General features: G+C 37.7%; 3 protein-coding genes across 8 annotated transcripts in view; all 3 read right to left on the bottom strand.

Annotated features, from left to right (window-relative positions):
* Positions 1-963: 963 nt before the first annotated feature.
* On the bottom strand, positions 964-12134 carry DR1 (down-regulator of transcription 1). Its single transcript, XM_040565845.1, has 3 exons — positions 11786-12134; positions 6244-6407; positions 964-3106 (listed from the first exon to the last, which is right to left on the bottom strand). Exons 1-3 carry the CDS (start codon positions 12003-12005, stop codon positions 2960-2962), a joined length of 531 nt encoding a protein of 176 aa, XP_040421779.1. The 5' UTR covers positions 12006-12134; the 3' UTR covers positions 964-2959.
* A 129-nt stretch (positions 12135-12263) lies between these two features.
* On the bottom strand, positions 12264-22578 carry LOC121074142 (retinol dehydrogenase 8-like). Of its 2 annotated transcripts, XM_040565844.1 has the most exons (7): positions 22443-22578; positions 20629-20697; positions 19326-19487; positions 17903-18082; positions 16277-16370; positions 14436-14619; positions 12264-13520 (listed from the first exon to the last, which is right to left on the bottom strand). In XM_040565844.1, exons 2-7 carry the CDS (start codon positions 20657-20659, stop codon positions 13287-13289), a joined length of 885 nt encoding a protein of 294 aa, XP_040421778.1. In that variant the 5' UTR covers positions 20660-20697; positions 22443-22578; the 3' UTR covers positions 12264-13286. The 2 variants fall into 2 exon arrangements, with proteins under 2 accessions (XP_040421778.1, XP_040421777.1); XM_040565843.1 differs by lacking the exon at positions 22443-22578 and having other exon boundaries at positions 20629-22370.
* Positions 22512-25535, bottom strand: part of CCDC18 (coiled-coil domain containing 18) — a 27243-nt gene continuing 24219 nt past the window's right edge. For 3 of the 5 annotated variants that reach the window (XM_040565839.1, XM_040565840.1, XM_040565842.1), the window contains 2 exons: positions 24931-25128; positions 22512-23387 (listed from right to left, as the gene is read on the bottom strand). In XM_040565839.1, the coding sequence (XP_040421773.1) occupies positions 23373-23387; positions 24931-25128 (213 nt within the window). In that variant the 3' untranslated portion in view covers positions 22512-23372. The remainder of the gene's footprint in view (positions 23388-24930; positions 25129-25535) is intronic. The other 2 variants (XR_005822158.1, XM_040565841.1) reach the window with 2 other exon arrangements.

Raw genomic sequence — 25535 nt, 5'->3', positions numbered from 1 at the left:
CAATACCAAACACAACTAACCACAGTTAAGTAGTAAAATTCAAATACCATTTTAAGTATTTGATGTCTATAATCCTGAAGACACTCCCTTTGAAAGTAACTCAGTGTAGTAAATACAACTATATTCATTATCCACAATGTCATGCAGACATACAACTTTATTAAAGGAACAGAAAAGAAAACTTTCGCAAGAAAGTCACTTTTAGTGAAAGCACTCAGACTGTCAGAATAATTTGGAAAACCTACAGATAATCTCATCAACTCAATATTTAAGAAACAGACATATCCTTACACATTTCTTCTAAGACAAAGTAATCATACAGTTCACTAACCAAACTTTAAGATTCTGTACCAAAACTCAGTGATACCATGAATTCAGAAATCTTTCGTCTTCACTGAACAGCTAGTACATGGAAGGATAACAGGAAAGCAATAAATACAAAAAATCTTAAGTTTTTTGAAAGACCAGTGAAGATTCTCCCCTCTACAACTGGTAGAGTTACTTCTCATACTTGAGCTGGAATGGCTGAATAAGTAAAGCAGACTCAAAATTTAAACAAGACTACCTACGTGAAATTAGTTCAACAGAAGACAAACATATATTATTTCCCTAGCCTCTGCTGTGGTCTTTCACTTCGACATATTTTCAGTATAACAGTAGGCTACCTGATCTACAGGGTTTTTGTCCAACTTTCCAAGTCACGAAGGTCAGCATTATAAAAACACCTATACACAAAATGCAATTCCCAAAAGGAACGAGAGTAGGACAAGCCCAGAAACATTGTTTGCAAGCATGTAACAACCCCAGTGAACAGCAATGCCATCCAACAGCACTCAGGTTGTAAAGACTTTGGTCACATGAAGTGTTGTTCAGTGGGTCAAAATAACAGCAGAGTTTAAATAGTCTTTTTTTCCTTTATAAATGCAATGAAGAAAGCAAACTATTCATTAAATATAAAAGCAGTTTTATAAAAACACATCAGAATTTTATTGCTTGAAGAATACAGCATATGAAAAAAGCACAAGAATGTCCAAAAGAAAGGTAACAAGGATCCAAACATATTACACCATACATACTAGATGCAGTAAAATGTTATCCTGAATTCTGCATCAGAAAAGAAATGTGTGAAAATATACCTAATATTTAAAAGGAAAAGATTTGTTTAAAATAGAAAGTGTGAAGGTGTTACAGTACAAATTAGAAAAGCCAACACTGCACATTAACATTGTATCACTAGACTACATTTTCCTACCTTTGGTACTTAAACCTTCACAGAAAACCACTTCCTTAGTCAAACCTTGCCTATTTCATATAGTAGCCACGAAAGGTTTTTGTTTGCTTGTTTGTTTTAAATTAAATATTCCAACATACTTTTCTGAGTTTTCACTGCCTGAATGCATTTAAGGAAGTGTTCACATTTAATCAATATGAAACTTAACACATCTCACACTTAAATCAAATGCCACTATGTGACTGAGACCTGAATATATGCCAATTGTACCTTGTTCAGATCTTTATGTAAAATTGGGCACATCATTTTCTGTTTGCTTCCTTATGTAAACAGAGTGTTGCTGCCCTCCTCAAGAACTGTGACTGGAGAAACCTGCTGAGGACATAAGTTAAAATAAACAATCTGCATTGTTACAGAGCTATCAGATCATCTACAGCAGTATGCAAGTGGCTTTTCTAGTCTGCTCAGATTAGTGTACCAGAAGATATGCCAGTATTACTTCAAGTAACACATTAAAACTCAGTAATGGACACTACTGTGCTTTATTTCAACACAAAGAACAGCTGCTCATCCATTAATCAACAGAATTTTCAAATCAACTATCAAAAGGACTACTACATCTTTTCTGTTCCATGTATTGCTGACCACTTCTGGGGAATGGTTTATCAAAAACCTGGACTTATCTACAAACCAATTTGAATGAAGAAAATGTTAACATACAGCAAGGTATCTTAGTAATCCAGTGGCAATCTAGTCTGGAAAATGTTAGCATTATGCCAACAACAATGACTAATCAAGGTTAAATAAAATCCCTCTTTTATTGTAAGCATGCTCTTAGCTTCAGCTTTCATAGGCTTGAATATTTAATCATTCCCAGTTATAATCAGTGGAACTGGAACAATTCTGTTTTATCAAGTTCCAGCTTTATATTTCAACAACATGAATATATCTGGACTAAGCAATACCATCAACAACAGTTAACATTAAATTGGAGTGAAATAATAACAGTTAGTTCTCCAAAATGGGCAGTCTTTGAAGTGAAATATTCAGTTAGGACTGTCAAAGGATGTTATAATAAAACCATGGGTTTATTTTTTTCCACCCCTATACAAAAAATGACCAAATTTGTACAACTCCTATTAAACATACCTTTCCTAGCTTGATGAAAATGTATCATTTTCAAATTTTAACAAGTGTGGTCTTTGAGCATATATAATATTTATTGCCATACACATCCTCACTTTAAAAAGAACTAAGAATTCAGACTGTACTATGCTGAACTCACCTTTTTTTTTCCCATTAACAGATTATGTCTACTGTACCACTCCCCCCAAAAACAATTAAAAATTCTAAGTAAGATTTTATAGTTTAGTTAAAAGGGAAAAAATGCAAATGTGGATTTAGAGCTTTTTGTATAAATCTCACTATATTTTTATAAACTTGTTGTTTATTGTAACACTGTTTATTGATCAAATAAGTGACGCACTGCTATCTAAAATTTCCATATACACCATTAAAAATCCAAAGTTGATATGATACTGAACCTTAAATCTTCAAGAGTTCAAAAAAAGACAGTTTATACATGTACAGCACACAACAGCAGACACCCCTAGAATACCAATTGCCAGTCCATGATGCATACAAACTTACAGGTAAGCATTCATTTCACTGTTTTCATTGTGCAGGAAAAGTATTTCTTAGTGAAGACAGAAACTCAGCTGGTGAATTTCAGATATCATCTTCATCATCTTCATCCTGAGAAGATCCTGCCTGATTGGATGCACTGGCTGAGGCAGCAGCAAGCTGTGCCTGTTGAGCTGCTTGTTGCATCTGTAGCCATTCCTGCTGTGCCAGTTCTGCTTGCTGTTGTCTAGCCTAAAGACATGAATTTAATTGTTAAGGCCATACTGTAGCTTGTGAAGAATCTCTAGAGCACCTCAGCTGTAAAGCAGCTCTATCTGCACACCTGCAGATTCCTTCTGTATAATTTTTATTAATTGTACATACAAATAGAGGTACTTCTAAGCATGTTTTTGTACCAAGATGTTTAGCTATATTCTCTCTTCCTCTCAAGAGGCCACTACTTGGAATATTTACACTTTCCAACAACAAGAGGCAGGAGATAGTCTACTCAAGTTCTATTGTAAAAATTGTCCTAAATGTCTTACTAATGGAAAAATTAAGCAAGGCAAAGCAATGGAAAACTTAAGCTTCAATTTCAAGGCATCTTAACATTCAACCACTGTTTACAGATGGGAATAGCCTCACTTCGTTGATTACTAATACTAAAACTCACAATTATGAAGTCATACACTGTATCACACAGACACACATTATTACAAAAAAGAAAGCCATTATCTTATTTGGCTAAGCAATCTTTGGAAAGCAGAGCAATCTAAGGTCTTCTCAAATAAAGACACGCATCGAGGGTGTCTGTTACAGAAAGGTACAGTGCTTGTACTTAAAGGTACAAGACACTAACAAAACACTTCAAATAGTTCAAATGGTGCCCTCACATTTTTCCTTTTACGCTTTTTGCTTGTTGTTTGGCAACCACTTTTGATTTCAACAGTATACTAGCCCACTGCGTTAAAATTAAAACTTCAATTCCTGTTTTCAATGAACATTAGAAAAAAGTTATTGAATTAAAAGTCCTTCAGTCTTCATTATTCACTCACTGAATTTTCTATTTTTTTTCCAAAGCATAAACAAATCAGTTTCAGACTTCAAATGCCAACAGATGATGCTTCGGAAAAAATTATCAAAACCAGTTTATCTATTTAAAATGTGAAAAATAAGAGTCTTCCCATATTGTAAGTGTCACATTTATTTCAGCCTGTGAGACCTTTCCAATGAGGATTTTTCAGTATTTCAAAGTTCAAGTGCCAGTCAAGTTACAAGGGGTGAAAAACAACTTAAGACACTGTAAAGTTTTTGTAGTTTTAAAAAAAGGAAGACATGAGCATCTGTACACAGAGGCATAAATATTTATCACATGCAAAGTAACAAGAGAGTTCCCTACTAACCTTGCTACAATTAAATTTACTGTACATTCAATGAGCTAATACACATGCATGCACCAGTAATTGGAGACTCAGCACTTCAATGTTCAGTGCCTACCCTCACTGCCATATTTATTCTTAGCCATTTCAAAAATGGAAAAAGAAAAATTCCATTGAGTTGTATTGACTAAGAAACCTTAATAGCATCTGGTAAACTTAACTCATTTATTGGACAGGCCATTTACATCACCTGCAACCTTTAGTAAGGAAGCCTCAAAAAAAAATCTGCTGATGCCCTCATCTTACAAAGATATTTAGAAACATGCATGAACATCAGGATGAGCCATTCACTGACTTCAAATATTTACAAACATCCAAGCTACAGATGTCAAACATTCATAACATTAACAGGCAAATATTTTAAAACTAGAGTAGGTATTTTCACCCTTCAGGAAGTCAGCATTAGTGTCCTGTTTTGGAACATTAACAAGATTACACAAGTGCCTGTTTGTTTGTGTTAAGTATTTTCAAGAATAATTATAGTACCTCCAGCAGCATCCAACTACTGACTAGTTTTTTTGCATAGTTAGACCGACATCTTTGATTTTAAGCATATATTCTTCAGTAATATGGAAAATGTTTTTTAAAAAAATATTCATACCATCTTGTCAAAGCTGTAGTCATTGCCTTAGTTCACACATTGAGGCACGGTACTACAGAATTTAAAAAAGAATATGCCTCAAGGGATCATGAAGCATGGCCTACATAAGGTGGCAATGGTTTTACATTACTCAGGAGCTAGTACTCCCGAAATACACTTTTATCTTTGCTGCTGCTTCTTTTATTATTTTGCAAACTATGCTAAGAGATTTAACAAAAAATAAGTAAAAAACATGGCAAACTTCACTGTAAATTGCGCCCTTAATTCAGAGGCAGCCATATTGGTCTTTGTAACATTAGCACAAAGAAAATTGGGCACACACAAATTTGTCATAACTAGTTCAACGAATGCTGACAAGAGCCACGTGCAATGCTGAAATTTAACTGCCTTAAAATTCATCATGCAAACGAGGTTAACATAGTTGTCACCTAATCAAAGAAAAATAACGGTTATTAAGTGCTTCAGGAAGAAAGTAAAGAAAGGGGAGAGGAGGTTGCAGTAATCAGACATGACAACTTAGTAACAATTTTTCAGAGGAAATCAAAGCAAGCAAAATCAGAAAACAAGACTCATGCTATGTGTAAGAGGAGAGAAAGCAAAGGTTATTTTCACACCGTTTAATTTAGAGAACCACCTTATTTTCAAACTAAGAATAGTAGACAGAAAGATGGTGTAGAAAAATAAATACAATTGGTTTTTAGTCATTTGAACTCAGAAGCGTTCACAAACTATCTGGGAAAGATGGCAAAGTGAAGACTGGGATAAAAGAGAACATATGTGAAGGCTCGCACACAGTATTTGCGTGCAGTCTTCTGTGCTTGAATCGCCTCCTTAAAAACGTATGCATGAATTCACTCAAACAGAATCTTTCCAAGAGTAAAGATAAAGGACAAATTAGAAGTTTTGAACAATTGTTTCTTTCAAAGCCAAAGAATTAACGTGCACACCGTTTCTGGCCATCAGAAAGATATTTTCACTTTTTACATGATCAAAACTGGTAATTCCTACAACACCAGTTGCCATTTTTAATTTCCTCAGCCAAGTAATTCTTCGTGTATTCTCTACAACACAATGGAAATACCTGTAAGTAGCAGCAAAAAAAACACTAAAACTAGAGTATAAAATTTGATTGTTTGTACATGTCAAATCAAAGAAATAACCAGAAGTAGCATCTTTTTTATTGACTTTCCTTTGCCTAATTCTAACAGGCCAAGGAAATCAATAGTATCTCTGATGCCACAGCAATTGAAAAGGAAAGGCATAATTCTGGAGGTGTGCATGTTTTTGTGGACTTAGGTCTACCACGTTAATTATTCCAACCTCATAAGTTCAAGTATTGCTTCACTTACTTTCGCAAATAATTCCTGTTGCTGCCTTAGAAGCTCTTCTTCCGGAATGCCGAGGTTTTCCAAGCGTGAACTGGCCTTTCTTCTCTTTAGTGCTACTGTTTTGCATTCTTGTAAGACTTCTTTTACTTCGCTGATATAGGAGCCAAAACCCAAACTTTCTAGTGCTAGAAAGAAAGAAAACACATTCATCTTTTAGAAGGCTTTTGATAATAGATACCAGTGTGTTTATCTGAAAGATTTTTTTCTAAAAAATAAGTTTGACCATTTTTCTATTATCTGGTGAAAATCTATGTTCGTAAGAAGATCTGATGGTATTCTCCCTTCCACTTCTCTTATGCCATTTAAGAGTGCATGTTTTCAGGCTAGAAATTTTAAGTTTAGTCAAGTGCAAGCAAAGACAACTTCACTTGCAGAGGATTCAGGACTTTGATGCATTTTTTCTAGAGGGAGGCATGATTCTTTGAAGACCTCTTTTAGATGTTCTACATATCAGAACCAAGTAGGAATTACAGAGCGAAGATGTCATTAACCATTAATCTCTGAGGAACTCTGTATTTCCATTTTTGCTGCAAGCCTTCAGTAAAGGTAAATTAGCTACCTATAACAGAGCAGAAATACAACACATGGAAAGTGACCACAGATCTTCGATTAATACAGAAATGATATTACCACAGAACTACAACTTTTAGCTTTTGTCTCTGCGTATCTAAATTTATTTTCTGAATGCCCATGAACTAGAAGTATATATTAAACATATGCAAAGTTACATACAACCCCTTTTTATTTTTTATAACCCTTTTATCTCTACATGAAAACGAACTCAGAAACTAAAATGCAGCATTTTAACCTTCCCCAAAAAAAATTGAAATGCAGATATATACTGCAAGAACATTTTTTAAAATAATGCAGAAGTAACAGAAGACTTAAAAATACAGACAGAACATGTGGTAAAAGGCATACTGCTTCTTGATTCACCATTTATTGCCATATGCCTCCATGAATACACCCCCCCCAAGTGCAACCTGTTACAGACTATGCTAGAAATATTACATAAACATCAATTACATCTGAAACAAGCCTCAATTTTATTACACCTCGTTCACTTCCAATGTTTACACAAATCTGAGTTTCTTATGTAACGCCAGTTATTTTAATATTTATCCTACTTTATTTCAATCCTGTCACACACTATTCAAGAAATAACACTAACCTACAATACACAGCAGCAAACATTAGTAACATTCTAAACCAACTCCTATTTACACTAACTCAGACTACATTCTAACATTAATTTTGTAAGCAATCTTTTCCTACCCATAATTAAGGCGGCATGCCATTGTATCGCACACCTAAACAATAACCAAAGGCATTCTGTAAGCTCCTGGCTTCCAACCTGGACCCGAGGAGGTGGTTAGCACGTTGTCTGCAGCAGGGCAGCACCGCAGCTGTCTAGTCATGAAGGACTACCATTCTTTTAAGAGACTTGGCAACCGTTTGGCAAATGAATTTACATAATATGTATGTTTCTTAAGAAAAATAAAATTAAAAGACGAACTGATTTAGAGATAATTAAATTACATTAGGCAGTATGCCAGGTCAGCCTCAGCCCACACAGATGCTGGAAACACTTTTTTAAATTAGTCCACAGTTTGTGAGAATCAACAAAAGCCTTCTAGAAACTATTTAATACAGCCTCAGCAGAGAGGAGGGAAATGTGTTTCATCGTGCAGAACTGGTTAACTAAGCAGCCCATAAATATTAAAGAACTCATTTAATTCTAATACGTAAATAGCATATACGTTAAACCATGCACGCTCATAACAATTTTTCTTTTTAGTGTAAGAACCCTACAAGCCTAACTCCGCTACGATTAACTATCACAGCAAATACGTAAATGTTCATCAAAAAAACATCCACAGTGATCAGGCTTGGCAGTCTGCTGCAGAGTATGAGGAACAGCCCAATCTGAAGCGAACAGCAAGATGAAGGCTTTTATAGAAGCTTTACATGGCACTTACAGAAGAGAAATTAACAAAGAGAACTTAGTTATATATTGAATATCGCACACTAGAAAAAGATCCAGAAGAAAACATGATATAACCATGACAAAAGTGTACAATAGTTCAACATAATCAAGGTATGAAGAAGCATTACAGAACAGAGGTCTGCTGCCTCAAAATTCCACTGGCAGCAAAACAACTTTAGAAGTCCCCTGTCTTGTTGAAACAGATCAACGCTTTATGGAGTACATGCATGGCAGGAACAAGCACCCCCTTACACCAAGGTGGTACCCATATGTGCGATAAAGTTACTACTTTATCCAAGTTACTATTCCACCAAAATTTAGAATCTATTTCTAGAATCTTAAAGACTGTCTAGCCAGATTGCTGAAAATTTGGTATCTTGCAGATGTTAGAATGATCACACCAAATTTAAAGCAGCATCTTTAAGGCGTGAGGGGAAGGAAACATTTACAAACACCAAATCACAACTGTCAACTCCCCAGCTTCCTCCCACTCTTAGAGATTGCAGGAAGGTACAGATCTCTGGTTAATCAGTTAAGCATAATTAGTTCTACATTTGTTTTCAATACAATCAGGTCACTCGTACCTGAGATTTTTACTCTTTATGCCCCTTTCAAATGAAAAATAGCTTCCAATGTGAAATTCCAAACCAAAACAGATTTTTACTTTAAATGCTGAAGTAAACGGTGTCAATAGCCTGATGGTCCATGAAGAGAAGAGCCTACCTTCCTGCAACACAGTGCCTCGTAGACAAAATAATCAAAGTAATCAGCTTCTTAAAAATAGTGATTTAACACCTCATTATTTTCAGAATTCAATGGAATTTCAGTTTCTCACAAAAAAATCTGCCTCATCATAACTCACATAACTACCAAGTGTGGCTATTTTCTGTTCCATGTGGAAGTCCCCAACGGTGAGTTTCAGCAAGAGGCACGAAGACTATCTCCACTTCAGCCATCACAGCCTCGATGCCTCCGGGCACTCTGCAGGGAAGCAGCTGCACATTTTATCACTAGGAGCGAGTGCCTGGCATAGCCTGAGTCCATCTACAGAGTCAGGCCCCCCAAGGGACGCAAGAAGCCTCTGCTTTCCTTTCCCTGTGCTGCTCGTAGGCACTGTGCCAGCCGAGTGTTTGCACTACCACACAATGGAACATGGCAAGGACTTCCTCCATCTGAAACAGAAGCTGCTGGTAGGGGGAAGAGTCCTAGCCTAGCCCACGGCCACACAGCCGCTTTCACTAGTGCAAAGGAGGGGGTGGGCTTAAGTACCACCGCTGCCAAACCCCTAATTACAGCAACAGAGTTGCAGTTTCACTTTAGCTCTAACCCAGCCCTGCAGCAGGGTGTCACCAGCTGCAAGGGGGTCTCTTTCCCCTTCCTCCTGCCCAGCGAAATACCCTTCCTGCTCCCTGCTTCCCAGCCAGCAACTTCTTGTTTACAGAACAGCCAGATCAGCGATCTCACCCCACAGAACATGGTCCCCCTCCCGCCCCCAGCCCCTCCAAAAGCCACAGGGGCAGTCAGATCAGAGGTTGCTGGAGTCAGCTCTGGGAAGGGTGCAAAGAGACTCCTTTTGGCAGCAGCCAGTTCGCTGTGATGTGATACCCATTAGCCTCACTTTACCTGCAATGGAATTGGCTCACACAGTTAAAAGGACAGAGGCATACTGATGACCACAGCAAACATATTTCAATTACTGGCTTTGTTAGCATCACTGTCATGAAGCTACGCTAAAAGACAGTCAAAAGAGCAAGTACCTAGCATGTATGAAGATCAATAAAAATGCTGAAATGCTGTACCTATATACAGATCTCTGCTGTTTCCAACCCTAACAATCTAGATCCTCATACTTCACAGAAGTACCAGCTGCTAACTGACCAGCACCTGGCACAAGCTAGCAGCACAAACACCTCCCCACAGGTGAGGACAGCACTAAGTCCAGGAATAACAACTTCCACCTCCAGAAGCACTACAAAAAGGTGCTGAAGAAAACTGTGGGTGCTGGAAGAAGTTTTATTCAGCAATATCTCAATAAAATGGAGAAACCTAGTCTGAAACAAGCTTTTACTAAGTCTGATAACACAAAGACACGAGCTCAGCAAGATCCTCAGTTGGAGACCACCTGCCGATGATACACACATGTACACATATATACATCCTGATTTCAGTTTGTCTTCAAAATAAAAAAACAGAATAATCCTACAACAGCAATAGGTTTTCTAAGAACCACATCTACTGAGCATAAAATACTTCCATACCTGAATTCTTTATTGTGCTCAACCTTAAAGACTACCTCTATTCCCACGTTAAGAACTGAGCTCCAGACTTTCAGGGATCACTTGAAGAAACTACCCCTGCGTTAAGAAGCATCGCACCCAAAGAACATTTCCATGTGCAGGCACCTGCTTGACTCCTCACTTCCTGAGCTTCTGTAACAGAGCTGCTTTGCTAAGCTTCCAGGTACTTGTCCTTTTTATTTAACGTTTAAGCTCACATGAATGCCGTATCTTCTTTGCTGTTCATAGCCTTGTCAAGTACTTGAAACTCTTCTGGTAAGCAAGCTAATAGGAATCAAGTTTTGTTTTGTCTGATTGTTTTAAACAGGGAATCTAGCAGCCCATTACAAAAATGAACCTTTTTTTTTTTTGACTGACTTGATACCTTCACAGTCCTGAAAGTAGCTCTTCTGCAAGTACTACAGATTACAGCTCATCCAGGCAGCGAAATGAAGCACCCTTTCACTATTATTGCTACAAATTTGTTTGCAGCAGGCGCTGGCATCAACCATCTTTGCTAAAAAAGCAAAGCAAATGGTTCCTGACAAAAGATGCCTGCTGGCTGCAGACTTACCCACGAGAGAAGGAAACTCCCTAACTAGGGCAGAAATTAAAGAAAAAGTAGATGAGACACACAGAGGAAATTTTAATTCAACGAGGGGAAATAGAAGGCAACAGCTTAAAAAGATGCAAGGGAGTATGTCTCGTTTAAGTGCTCTCTCCATCAGATACGAATACTTAATTTTAAACAATCACACTTGGTGGGTGACCCTGGAGAAATATTTTACTCTTTGTAAGGTCCAGACGGGAATGCTCTGGATTAGAAACTGGGCCCCACATACCCAATCGCATCTCTTTTGTCAGTCTCCACTTACAAAGACATTCAGTAAGTGCAGGTCTTGAAACATGCTGTAAAAGAAACGCGCACAGCCATTCCAAAAAGCAGACCTTATTTCACAGCTACAAGAAAGGTTTATGAATGTGGTGACTTCTCCCAAGGCATCGCGGGCGCCTCTGAATCACTAAACAAGGGCTGATGCCAAGCACACTCATCGCTCACTAGCCACACAAAGACAACCTTCCCTTGCAATGCAAGACAGGTCAGACAACGCATGCTTTTCCTCCAGAACCTCTACAAAACCCTGCCTTTTGCCTTTTATACGGTTCGAGGAAGCCAGAGAGAAGAAAGCTGCGCGGGGCCAGGAGCGACCCCAAAGCCCGGCTGCCTACCAGGGCTCACCTTGTATGACGTGCTCGGGGGATATGGTCTTCTTCTCGGACTTGTTGCAGATCTCGTTGGCCTCGGAGGAGATAAGGTGGATGAATTCCGTGCAGCAGTTCACCACCAGCTCCCGCGCGTCGTTCGCCACGCGGACGTTGGGCAGCGTCTCCTTGATCATCTTGTTGATGGCAGCCCGGGGGATGGTCAGGTCGTCGTCGTTGCCCGACGAGGAGGCCATGCTGGCTGCCGCGCTCAGGGGCTCCCCCTCGGCTCCAGCGCGGGGGGACCCGGCGAGGGGCGGCGGCCGGGGAAGGCCGGGGGCGGTACCGGGCGAGCGGCGCGCAGCGGACCGGGGGCCGGGAGGCGCGGCGGGGCTCGGGGCTCAGCGCTCCTCCGGCCGCGGCGCCTGCCCCGGCCGCCTCCACCACATCCTTCGTGGGCCGGCGGCGCCGCCTCCGGAGCGGCCGGCGGGCGGGCGGCCGCACGACCACGCGGGCCCCGCTCCGCTGGGCCGGGCTGGGCGCCCCCGGCTGCGCTCCCCGGCAGCAGCGGCCGGCCCGGCGCTGAGGGCGGCCGCGAGGCGGAAACGGTCCGACTACGGGCTGCGCGGGGCGCCGCTTCCGCCGGAAGCCGCAGCGCGCTTCCGCCGCCCGCCTCCCGCCTCCTCCCCTGCCTTCCCTGCGAGCACCGGAAGCGGCGGCGCCGCGGGAGGCGGGGTCACGTGAGGTGGCAGCGCCGGGGAGACGCGGCTGGGCGGGGGGCGCAGCGCCCCGCCCGGCGCTCCCTGGGCCAGGGGCCCCTGGGGGTACCGCGTCCCGGGTGGTGCCTGGCGTCTGGGTCTGTGCCGCGCTGCGCGCGAGGCGGGGCTTTTGTGTAAGCAGGAAATAAAGTCACAGCGCCCCGATGAGAAATGACCCCGAGAATGCGCCGAGGTTACTTCCTCCTGAGCAGCCCCATCGCCACGAGCTGCCACGCGGAGGTGCCTTTTTAAGAACTTACTGCCCGTAGCGCATAAGGGTAGGGGTAACTGTCACGTGCAAAGGAAGCATTAAGGAAATGATAAGTCGAAATAATAAACGTGCCAATTGTGACATTTTAAGATTGATTAGACTTGCAGGTACAATATCAGTAAACAGTCTTGATTCCTGAATGAGAATGCTACTGCGATTGAAGGACTACTATACTCAAGTAAAAAAAAGCTGTTGTTAAGAATCAGTAATTTACATACAGCACACACCGCAGTCTGTGTTGTTACATTCTAATAAGTGAAGGATCACAGTTTAATATTAAATACTTAAGAATTAGTCAATGCTTGTTTCCATGAAAACAAATCTCTAAAAAGCGAGCACTAAGCAGACTAAACCTATAGTTAAGAGGATTTTAATTTTAAGGTCCTGCAACCTAAAGTTCAAGATAAATGCATTGAGATTAATGTCTTTGAGCTTACATAAAATCATAAGTGAAGACATTTAACAAAATAGTAACTATAACAAATGTTCCGGTTTACACAATCTCATGCTTATTGTGAGGGTTTTCCCAGGTCAAAGCTCTTTCTGCTTCTCCACCTTAGCAATTTGATAAAGTTAAGACTTGCACTGAAGATTTTGTCATGATGGAAAACCATTTTGTAGAATATATCAATGGGTAGATCTCCATTTGGATCTGCGTATTTTAGAGTTGTCATCGGAGTGTACAAGGTGTTGGTCTGATGGCGAAAAGGTGGGTTTTCTGCAAGAATTATCTTTACTGTATGCTGTCAAGAAAGAAAAATTAGATCTTTAAAGAACCCTTATCAAAATAGTAAATTAAACATTTAGTTTTCAGTTAAGCAGAGGAAAAGTGGAAGAATAAAGTTTTAGAATTGTGTAAAATGCTGCATGTAGTTTTATGAAGATTTCATTAGATTTTTTTCTTAAAATAACGTTAAAGCCAGAAGTACTTATTTATTCATAGTCCTATTTCTGTTCATCTACACCATGATGATAGCACTTTACACTTAAGTATCCTGCATAGTCCTCCAAAGTTATCCCTGTAGGCCCACAATAGGTAGATACTTTCTCTTACTGTTGACTGGAAAAGGATCAGAACAGTGCACTTTGCAGCAAGATCAGGGAAGCTTCAACTGACACTTAAAGTTCCTCGTTAGTAGCCAGCATCTGAAATTGTCATCCCCTTCCATATCTTGCCTAATCTTGTCTTTCTGCAGACAGCCCTAAACACCAGGAACTACGTCCAGGTATTTTCTATTATGCCTCGGTGGTGTGGGGTAGCCAAGTGAACTTCATATTAGCCTCGCATTAGTGAAGGGATTATTAGTGAGATAGAGAGGCTTGAAACAAAGGTTCCCAAAGGTGGGAACCCTGCAGAGACAGAAGGTAGCACTGCAGAAAGCCCAGACTTCACTAGATGGTCTGTGTCCACAGTCGCGTGTAAGTTACAGTTCACAGTAGTCTTAAATTGAAAAACGAACATTCTTCTAATGTTCTTATTGATTTTGTTTAAAACTTGAAATTCTCTCAAGGTTTTAAAAATTATTTTAAATTACATAAATTCCATGTAATTAAATCTTAACACTTCTACAAAAAACAAAACAAAAAAAAAATCACCAACCGACCAGTGCATTCTTAAATTAAAAATACACAAGAGGAGAGATTTGTTGGTAGGTTACCTCTGCAACATCCTCAGCACTTTGTCCCAGGCTCTGGAAAATTTGTTTGTAATTTTTAAGGTAAATATTAGTAAACATCTCAGCTGTTTCCTCATCTGCAGCTGAAAGATCCATTTTCATTCCATCTTCAAACACTTTTCTTTCAAACTCTGTAATCACTGGGCCTGGTTCAATCAGACTTAACCTGTTCAAAAGCCAAGATATACTGGTTACGGACTATTCTCCTCATGGGAAACACACCTCTCTATACTTCTTTAAAAAGTACATTAAAGAATTGCAGTCTTGAGTATGTGCTAGCAAGCAATGTTAACATTGTATTTTGACAAGGTCATCAATAACACATTATTGAATTTATTCAATGAATATTGAATTATTGAAACTCCTACCCATCCTCATAGACCAGAAGATCTGTAGAGCTTAAATTTCAGGGAAGCACAGCAACTTAATTCATATGGAAGTGAATACAGTTGCTACCTGCTGTCTCACAGCTGTAGAATCTGAAGATGATTTATCCGCAAGAATTTCAGAAATACGAAGAAAAAATAACTTCAGGATCATTAAAAAATATATATTCTCTGGACAAAATCCTACATAGATTTTCTATAGCTTTCTCATGATAATATTAGAAGTAGATGAAAGTTGCAAAAACATGGATTTTCTTTGTCAAGCTGTCAGTATTACATAATTCAAGACTCCCCTACAATACCATATAAAACAAAATATTGAGAATTTTGCTGTTGATAGACTGATTTGGCTGCTGCCAAATATGGAAAAATTGATTTTGATACTGGTCAGCTCTTTTCTGTTTCTACTCTCAGGCAGTAATTATCCCCAGTCACAACTTCTAATAAAACACTCCTTGGGATAGGACCTCTTCGTAGGGTTGAATTTTGGGCAGGCTCTTCTTTAGAACTAAATCTACTATTGACCTTGGCAGCAGAATTCCAACTGCTGCTGGAATTTAAGCCTTTTCTCCTGCATCACTCTTCACACTGGACCTTGAACTTTTCCTGTACTACATTCTGCACACTACATTTTTTAAACCTTCTTTTTTCTGTTTTTGCTTTGTATTATTACAGTACTCATTTTAAATCTCTCCAGGCTTTTCAGAGATTTATGCAAAATCAAAGTTTGGAGGCAGCTTTGTCTCTGTAATCCCATGACAGCAGCTGTCTCTTCTCCCGCTGTATAGGAGCTAAACACTCAAGCATACAGAGATGCAAGGGATGTTTAACAGTTGTTGGACTTCACTCAAAGAACAGTGGGAGAATTATACCAAAGTGAATATATGTGACAAATCAAACACTAAAGTCCCACAGACAACGAACAGGACCGTTCTCTCAAATACTGTCTTAAACACTAAAAAATAGTACTGCATTCTTGTTGCTTTCCTCCCACCTCCTGTCCTTATAGCAATCTCATCCTGTGTTCCTTTCTGATGAATTTCTACATGCTCTCTTTGAGCCCTTGACCTTTTTTATCTTGATCTCTAGAAAGGACTATTATCCTTTTAAAAGGAAAACATTACAGGTTTATTTTATAATTTTATTTCTATGATATTATATGCAAGAATCTGTTTTCAGAAGTATTAAATAGAGTATATTTTATCCAAACCTAAAAACCTCTAACTGTCTATAAGGATGTTTATTTTAGTATCAAAACTACTTGCTTATGTAGTGTGAAGACTGTGGACACTTCGATGCCTTTTTTGATGTATGATTTCCATGGGTTTCCCAGTCTGTTTCTCCTAAATAGCAGCAAGCTTTAAACATTTGTGCAGTAACTCTGAATATATTTAAAACTGTCTAAACTGTAATTTACACCTGTGGATTGATACTTACTGCAGTTTGAACTTGAGTGCTTGTATAGCTAAACTTTCGCAAAATCCTTCCACCGCAAACTTTGATGCAGCATAAACATCATTAAATAAGATACCTGATGGTACAAATAAAACAGCCTGAGAATGCGATCATATTCAACATGCAAGTAGTTTAGTTTTAACGCTTGTTTTCCTAGCAAGACTGTAGAAATTCTGGGAAAATACATTAAGAAAATCCTTGTGGATACTGGTCTAATGAGACAGTTCATTAGTAATAGTAGTTTAATATTATGAGTAGTTAAGTAGTATTAAATGCTGCTGGGTTGTTTGTTTGTTTTTGCATATGTTCTCAAAATTCCTTATGCTAAAGCATGCTTGACTAACCTAATGCTTTTCCTCTTTCTAGCTGATACTGTGATCTCTCTGGCTGCTATTAAATATTCTATAGTCTACTGGATAAGTGTATATACATACAATACCACCTGCACTATTTATCAACAAGACTTTGAGCAGGCTAGAGATAAACACAGAAACTGAGCAGATTTGATTATGCAAGAGATCCATCTTGCATCTGAGGGGCTTAGGGCCATGGAGTTGATCAGGGGATTGGAGCACCTCTCCTATGGGGACAGGCTGAGAGCTGGGGATGTTCAGCCTGGAGAAGGCTCCAGAGTGACCTTACTGCAGCTTTTCAATGTTTAAAGGGAGCTTATAAAAAAGATGGAGAGCAACTTTTTGCTCAGTCAGATAATGACAGGACAAGGGGGAATGGTTTTAAACTAAAAGAGGGGAGATTTAAATTAGAGGTCAGGAGGAAATTCTTCACTCAGAGGGTGGTGAGGCCCTGGAACAGGTTGTCCAGAGAAGCTGCGGATGCTCCATCTCTGGAGGTGTTCAAGACCAGGTTGGATGGGGCCCTGAGTAACCTCATCCAGAGGGAGGTGTCTCTTAAATGGTCTTTAAGGTCCCTTCCAATCTGAGCCATTCTATGACTTGGAAAAGGCAGTACAGCAATCCAATAACCACACTTGCAGTTTGCTTTAGGACACTTGCTCACCAGAATAATCCAGGTTAAGATCAATGCCAGTGCCTTAGTAATTGAAACAAATACAGTCAAACCAGAGTCAAACATCATTTTTTTGCTAGAATTAGCTCTGTGAAACTTTATGAGGGGAAACTTTACCAAAAGATGGTACAGTTGTCCAGGACATGACTGGAGTTTGTCCCATTAACACAGCATAGCAAGTGTGTTTGCCTGTCCCCATAATCCTTTCCAACAGGAAAGTGAAAAGTAATATTACTAAATCCTGTTTTCCAGGTAATCTCTAGTAATTAAAATAATAATAATAAAATAAAAAATAGAATGTGAGTTAAAACTGATAGCCTTACTCCCATGAAAAAAGAATTCACTCCACAGCTTTTGTTGTTAAAATATCTTGAGAGTAGTTGTGCATAGTAACATACTACTGGGTTACATAAAACACCAGATCTAAATGCTATGCTTCTTGGAGTTTTAGCATTACAGAGCTCAATAAATAGATATGCTAACTCCTACATTTTTTTCGGGAAAAAAAAAAAAAAAAAAGAGGTGTGCTCTAGATTGTACATACTGAACTTTTAGATTAAACAAAGAAAAAAACCACTTTGCCTTGTATTCCCATAACACTGCTTATTATAACTATATGCCCGCTCTTTCTCCTCTTCATGTCAGGCAAAATCTCCTTCAGGAGTCGAACCAGTCCAAAGAAGTTGGTATCCATCACTGTTTTCATTTCATCGATGGTCTGACATTCAATTGGTCCAATAAGCCCCATTCCAGCATTGCTAACTGCACAAAATGGAAGACAACAGTGACCAATAACATCCCTAAACATTAGCTTATCTTTACTGGAAAGCATTTAGAAGTAAAATAAGGATTAGGGATTAAATAATCCTTAGAGAAAGGATTAAAACACAAAAGATATTATTGTGTTAGTCAAGCTCTGCAAATACACTTCTCTATTTTTATTTTTTGATTAATTATGGTTTTAATTCAATTAAAAAATCCAATTACCTGATATTTTGCATTTTAACCAATTTATTTCTGATCAGTCCTTTTTCTTTAAATTAGAAAAGGATTACAGGAAAATGAGCCAAGAATCATCATTATGTGTTCATCATTCAGTAGCATAAGTTAGAGGCTCCAGTCAATGCCCATATCAATGAATACAAGACTTCAGTCTATTCCAAAAGGTGCTAAACTAGGCCATATTTTAGTATGCCTTTTAGGTTTTTCTTTGCTTTAAAAATTCACGTCTTTAAAAAGAAACTTGTTTGTTTTTTGTGTGTGTGCATGTGTCTCCCAGGTGTTTATAAGTGGGCAATGACTGATAAAACTGGCATGCTGCAATAAAACTACCGTGTCAAATTGGAGCATAATACAGACTGCAGACAAATTTTCTTAAACGGTTCTTTAATGAGTTCTCAAAATGAAGACAGGTCCTTGATTTTCTCTTAGAGATTTCATTGCTGAGAATATAAGCATCTTTCTTCTATTACTATTTATTTTTAGCAAAACAGTACAAGAAAATTTCTTGCTAAATGATTTGCACAGTAGAACTATAATTCTCAATAAAAAATTAAAGTACTCTTACTTTGCATTTGTTCTTTTACTTGCTAATTACCAAGTGCTATTGCTTTCTTAGTAAACAACACTATTATTATAACATTACTTTATTATAAACAGAGCTGTGCTTCATCTATAGGGTAGAAAGTTGTACATGAAGACACAGATTTAGGCAAAAGTCCTATTCTCACACTTACTAAAAAACTGCATCATCTTATCCAAGACATTTCTTTTCTGTGATCAAGTTTCTCCTTTGTAAATAGGAGAAACAAGCTTCCCTGCTTAAGAGAAGCACAGTGAGATTTAATCCACGTCTGCACAAAGCCTTAAGAATCATGAATAAATTAGGCAATTATTATTAATTTGATCATTTAAAAAAAATACACTAATGAAACTTCTCCAGAGTATTTGAAGAGACGATAAACAGAAAACTTATCTGTTCACAGCATACACATCTTGTACTTGCCTAGGACATCAATCCTTCTGTCAGGGATACTATTCACACAAGTTTTAATGGACTGTTCATCACAGACATCCAGTTGTTTAATTTCCAGGGTTTTGCCCAGCCTGCGACCTGCAGCTTCCTCAAGTGCCTCCTTCTTGGCCAGATTCCGCATTGTGGCGTACACTGCAACACGTCAGAAGCAATAGTTAGTCACAAATAAAACCTTTTCTGTGGTAGTGTTAGAGACATATTAAACAATATTTTTTTCATTCATATCTTAAATATCATTGATAAAACCCAGTTAAAAACTCGAAGTAGAAAGACCTTATTTTCAATGCATATGACACTATTTTTCCAGAATCTCGTTCTGAAACCTTCAAGGAACCTAAAAGAAGAATTAAACCAGTATGCGCAATGTAAAACATGCGGCATGAGAAGACACTACTATCAGCAAAATTTAAAGCAATGGGTACCAAGTCAGGCTGCTGAGTCATTTTTAATATCCAAACACAATATTGGAATATAGATATTTTTTTTTTAAAGCACTGCCAACATGTTTAGCAGAAATACCATAACTTTATTAAAAAAAGTGGAAGACAGCTAGTTCCTCAGATTGCAAAAAATGTTCATTTGTGCAACCTACTTCTCAAATTTGAAATTAGTTTTACCATTCTTATGCCCTAATTACCCAAAAAACTATGAATCTGCATCCAGCCACTTGGCAGTAAAATACCGTAAGAATAAGCTTGAGAAACTGATTTTCTACAGATTGCTGTATTTACTTTGCCATCCATTTTCAGTCATAGCAAATATCCCATTTTGCAGCAGAAAGAAATCCCAGTCCTTTTCTCACACTTTTATGGGTGCACAGCATTGGAATAATGAATCACACTTCAGGGAAAAAATGTAAATTTAAGAATTCTTTTCCTAAATTAATTTTGTTGGTCTTCCAATTGGCATGCATGCTTCATTCAACAAAAATTTAGTAGCTAGAAGCAAAGTTAACTGTGTGAATGCATATCCAGGCAGTACACTGCAGACATTTTCAACTATTTATGGTGGGGTTTTTTTGTAATCTAATTTTGTAATCAGTTCAAGTAGGTGTTCAGCTTTGATACAGGTACAGAAATACCATCTGCTTACAGGAAGCAGTCTATTTTCACTGTATTGCATTTTCTTGCATGGTAGAAGGGGGTTAAACGGGAAGCAATCACCAGATTGAATACAGTCAGCTCTGATAAATCATGGAGGGAGGGAAGAGAATATTGCATTGAAGAACGTACACATATATATAAATAAAGATAAATAACAGAAATATTGTTACCTTTAAATCTTTTCTGTTCATCTTTTGCCATTTTTACAGCTAAGGCCAGTCCAATTCCTGAGGAGCAACCTGTAATGAGGACATTTCTTTTTGCCATCCTTTTCACTGTGTGGTTCAAGCAAGAGTTCTTGGTCAGAGGCACAACAACCTAAATGCAGCTACAGTATAATGTCACTGGCCTTTAATGCAATCTGCAGCTTTCCTGAGTCAACAAATCCCAAAATGCACACCTGGACCCTGCATGATTAAGGGATAATCTCCAACTAGACAAAAACAGAAACAGATGCTCCTACATGAGCTTATAATCTGCATTACCAATATGGACAATATTTAATATAAAACTTGATTAGCCTTTGAAATGAGACATTTGTAAACTACATATGATTTTTTAAATAGTAAAATAATCATTTTGCACATTACTGGAAGAAAAAGCTTTGCCACAATTACAACTGCCACTAGAGACAACCAGTCTCTGATGTGAGTGCTGGACTCAACACTAATGACAAATACCCAAAATACGATCCCTTTGCTAAAGGTGTTCAGAATTTCAATGCTTACAGCACCCTCCACATCCTTTTGAAATAGAGCAGCGCTTGAATTTATTCCCTGATATCTTATTACTATAGACATGTTTGTAACTAAAAGTCCTAATGGGCTTTATAGAAAAAGTAAACTGAAAAGTATGCTGTCGATTTGGAAGGAGACAAGTTATTTAGACAGATTTCTCACATTTATTTTTGGCACTGTTCCCATACAAGAAGAGGGAAAGTGAGCAAGCATGCTAGCAGTGAAGAACAACTAGAAAGACACTAAACTGACCAGCTTCACTATATCCTTGCAATCACTGAAGTCTTTGAATGTTTTCTATTCTCCAGCTGACAAGTTGAAAGAAAAAAGTTTTCCAAGAGACAATAACCCCGTGTTAATACAATACAGTTCAGAAGAATTAACTTAGTTTTCCAGGATTTGTGTAGATGTAAACTAGTTAGTAACTCAAAAGAGTAGAACTCTACAGAAATGCTTCACTGAAATGATGTTAGCTTTCCAGACAAACTAATGTTGACAGTAAAACAAATGAAATCATTAACCTCTCAGACCTGCGAAATAACAACACAACATCTAAAATTAATGAGAAATTTTAATTATGTTTCTACTTATTTATCAGGTTTGACCCAGGGCTTTACCAAAGAAGTTAGTATTCAGATACATGATTTTACCGCAAATGCTGTGTAGCTGATTCAGCCATTAGGCAAATTGCTATTGCTGCCCATGCACATTTATATTTAGTGCATGTAGGAGAGGCAAGCAAGGCTTCATGCAATACTACGTTAGTGGAATTCCACTAGTGTGGTGATGCAACTGTAATTACAGATAGGATATATTTTCCCCTTGAAATCTTGGTTTGAAGGGCTTTAATGTTCCTTTGCTTCAAAAGACCAGTCTGAAGTTTGATGCACAGATTTCTAGCCTGAAGGCAAACTGATCTGCTTAACAAGAGGAAAAAAAATAATATTTTTTCAATTATGCTCGTCAAATTAATTTTACTGGTTTTAATTTAGTGTTATGTAGAGGAGCAGATAGCTTGTTCTGAAATACGTCATACAGTAATTTCCCCAAGTAAGCAGCAGTTTTTGCTACATCATTATTTTTATAATAGAAAAATAAATACACTGAAACTGCAGAAATATACACTTCATATGAGTGTATCTTGAACTTAACAACAGCTGCAAAGTGTGTGCCTGATTTTGTATAACCACTGGAAGTAGAATATTTGGACTTGGAGCATGTTTGAATAACTAGTTAAACTGACCTACCTGCTACCAAGGAGGTTAGCACACCTCCACCTGCAGAGTTTCTGAAATACAACAGGTTTTTTTGTTTTGTTTTGTTTTCTGTCTGAGATACACTCTTAAAACACTAAACACCTCATTCAGGCTTAAGCCTTACATTAATTTTTGTTCTTCTCTGCTCTACATTAAATGCCGTTGCTAACTGGATATTCTGAACTACCAATCTCATATCTTAATGCGCATAAATCATGCTTGCATTAATCAGACTCACATTTATGCCTCTCATATTTGCAGTTTCTGGCACTTATGTAATACAAGCGCTAAAGACTGTGGTCACTAGCCATTTATACTAAATTGTGTAATACTTCTGGAAAACTGTTTTAGTTTGTAAAGAAACAGTCAAGCCTTATGGCCCCGTCCCACACATCTCTGCATCTGAAAGACACTGGTTGGAGTGAAGCACATAGATTTTCCCAGCATCTATTAATGACCAAATCAGTGACCTAAAATGTCTTATACACAGGTTCATTCTAATAAACATAAAATGTTACAGGGACAGTATCTTAAGACAAACAAATGAACAACAAAAAACTATTCCCAAAGAAAAACTGATAGAAAGATAATACCATTTTGCTCTTAATAGATGTGCCACACACCTACATCATTTTAAATCCTGGGGGGGAAGAGGGGACGACATGACACTAGAGGTGAAATTTAATTCCTACAATTCAAGTTACTTAAAAATAAATTTTATTTCTGAAAAATAAAATAAGTCAATTTTTAAGGCAATAATCTCAAAAACCGTTGGAAAAAGCAAGATAGGCTTTTGCATCAGTAAAAATACATTCATAATTTACAAATACAACGTTAAACTTTCCTCTTTGAATGCACTATTATGTTGCCAGCAACAGCATTCGTGGGTTACTGCTTGTCCAATAGCCAACATTTCTTCCTTCATAGTTCTTGCCCCTGCAACAAAATATCTTTGATCAGAAACTTCAAACTTCCGAGTTCAATTTACCCTAAGATGTTACTTTTTATTTTGAAGATCTGTCTTAACAAATTAAGCCAACTATGTGCAGGTCTCAAGTCCATGGATTCTTTCTCAAATTCTGCCTCCTAGACTTAAGTTATTATTGCATTCCTGTTTACTGTTCTGTCAACCGAAGTGCATTTGCTTTCAAAATAAATAAACGTTGAAAAATTTGTAAGCAATGTTAAGTTTTAAGAGAAGTGTAATAAAATATTATGCAGCGTATTTTGAGAAGAAATATTAATATACAAATTCTCCACAAAATTGTAGAATTTGAAGGAGTACTGTCTTTTGAAATAACTGCACTGTGTAAGGCTTAAGGTTTCTCTGTGAACTGGATTATTGCGTTTCAGTTCCTCACAACTTAAGATTCTAAAAATTCATGATGTGTTTTTAAAAAACATATCGACAGTATCAAAGTGCTTCCACCATGTGAAAGGAAAAAAGCCTATGATTTCTACCATTAAAGCATCTTATTTAAAAAATCTTATTAAAATAAATGTTAAATATTCTGGATTTTATAAAGTAAACAGAAATGCGTGGTCAGTTATAGTATGCTTTTTGTTGTTAATTTCTAAGGGGCTTGGCTTTTTCTCCTCCTTTAAGAACAGGCTTGCATTCTGGACTTAATTATTTGGCAGTACATTTATAAAAAAAAAAAAACAGAAGTATGAGCTGATCAACAAAATGGTTGCTCTCATACAGGATTCACAGCAGCTACATTTACAATAGCCATTACTGTGGCCCATATCAGCCAGTCTAATATTTGGTAACATCACAATATACTGTGGCTCCTGTTAATTATACCTATAAAAGCCATTATGTTGCATCTATTCCCTATTAGCTAGATGCTTATTCTTAAGGGAATGCTATAAATGGAGTACACAGACATCTGTAAGTAGCACATAATAAGCTTAGAGCTAATGAATGAAAGACTATTACACATACTTCTAATTATTTATACCATGTATTAGATGTCTCATCTTCCTCATAGCTTTCTGCATTTTATATGACCACTTTTATACAGACCACTTTTTGCAAAAAAAATTTTATATATATATATATATATATGTAAACATCAATCTCTAAAGGCATAGATATACAAAAATGGATTGGGACTAAGTGACACACTCAAGTCTTAGACGACACAGAATCCTCCTATTGTCCTTCCACGTCTTTCACATAACAAAACAAAAAAAAAGCCCTCTATAGTTCTATAATACCCTCTATAGTTCTATAATACACAGGAGGCTGGGAAAGATGAACTTTTTTTAAGCCTTACAGGCCTAAATTTACATGCATTTTAGTTATTTCTAGTTTCTCAATAATTATTACAAATAAAGCAAAAGCAAGTAACGCAAAACCAGAACTGGGTAATTCACTTTGTTCAATTCTCTTGGTTAAAGATCCTGTAATTGTTTTTGTGTGCAAAAATCGCCTTAGATGCTTTACGTATAATGGCTAGTTAAGTCAACTTACCTCAAGCAATGCTTCACTTGCAGCATGAAACATTTCATCTCTAACCTGAAGTTGTTGTTGCACATTAGTAACAGTATCTTGAGCCTCTTCTAAATCTCGCTTCATCTGTTGCAACTGTCCACTTAGATGATAAGAACCAAATTTTTGGTGTTGTGTTGGTATCTGCCTTTTTGCTTGGTCGTTCGGATGAGCACACTTCTCAAGTTTAAGAAATATGCCAAAAACATTGTAAAAGTTAAAGACTTACATTTAAGGAAGAAAAAAAGTACTTAATTTTTTCTTACTTCAATTATCGTTACTAACAAAATTTTATTTCTCACTTCAGTAAGAAATTTGGCCACAGAAGTTAATTTGTCATAAGAGTCATCTACCATTGTAAATTAAGTCAAATCTTTTTTCTTTTTAATAAAAGAAAGTTACTTCAACTTCCCAGAGAGTGCTGTTGTAACAAGATCTTCAACGCAGATTAAAGCAAAGTAAAAACAAAATGAGTCAACTGAAAAATCTGTGCCCTGGTTATTTTATGAATCTCAAAAGGGCAAGAGTGGACCAGGAGAGAAATCAATCCAGCAAGGAAACAATCAGATAACAATTTATAACCTGCA

The sequence above is a fragment of the Cygnus olor genome, chromosome 8 (assembly GCF_009769625.2).
Source record: "Cygnus olor isolate bCygOlo1 chromosome 8, bCygOlo1.pri.v2, whole genome shotgun sequence".
NCBI classification, from domain to species: domain Eukaryota; kingdom Metazoa; phylum Chordata; class Aves; order Anseriformes; family Anatidae; genus Cygnus; species Cygnus olor.
This window is presented reverse-complemented; position numbering and strand designations above follow the sequence as displayed.

Bases quoted from the DNA above. Each gene is read 5' to 3' on its own strand.
- DR1 (XM_040565845.1), bottom strand. From the start codon at position 12,005: ATGGCCTCCTCGTCGGGCAACGACGACGACCTGACCATCCCCCGGGCT. The intron at 6,408-11,785 runs GTGAGCCCTGGT...CTTTCTTTCTAG, and splicing joins CCCCGAGCACGTCATACAAG to CACTAGAAAGTTTGGGTTTT. The intron at 3,107-6,243 runs GTAAGTGAAGCA...TCATGTCTTTAG, and splicing joins AACAGGAATTATTTGCGAAA to GCTAGACAACAGCAAGCAGA.
- LOC121074142 (XM_040565843.1), bottom strand. From the start codon at position 20,725: ATGGCAAAAAGAAATGTCCTCATTACAGGTTGCTCCTCAGGAATTGGA. The intron at 16,371-17,902 runs GCAAAGTGGTTT...TTGTACCATCAG, and splicing joins CAGTGTTATGGGAATACAAG to GTATCTTATTTAATGATGTT. The intron at 14,620-16,276 runs GTAAGTATCAAT...GCTTTTGAACAG, and splicing joins GCACTCAAGTTCAAACTGCA to GTTAAGTCTGATTGAACCAG.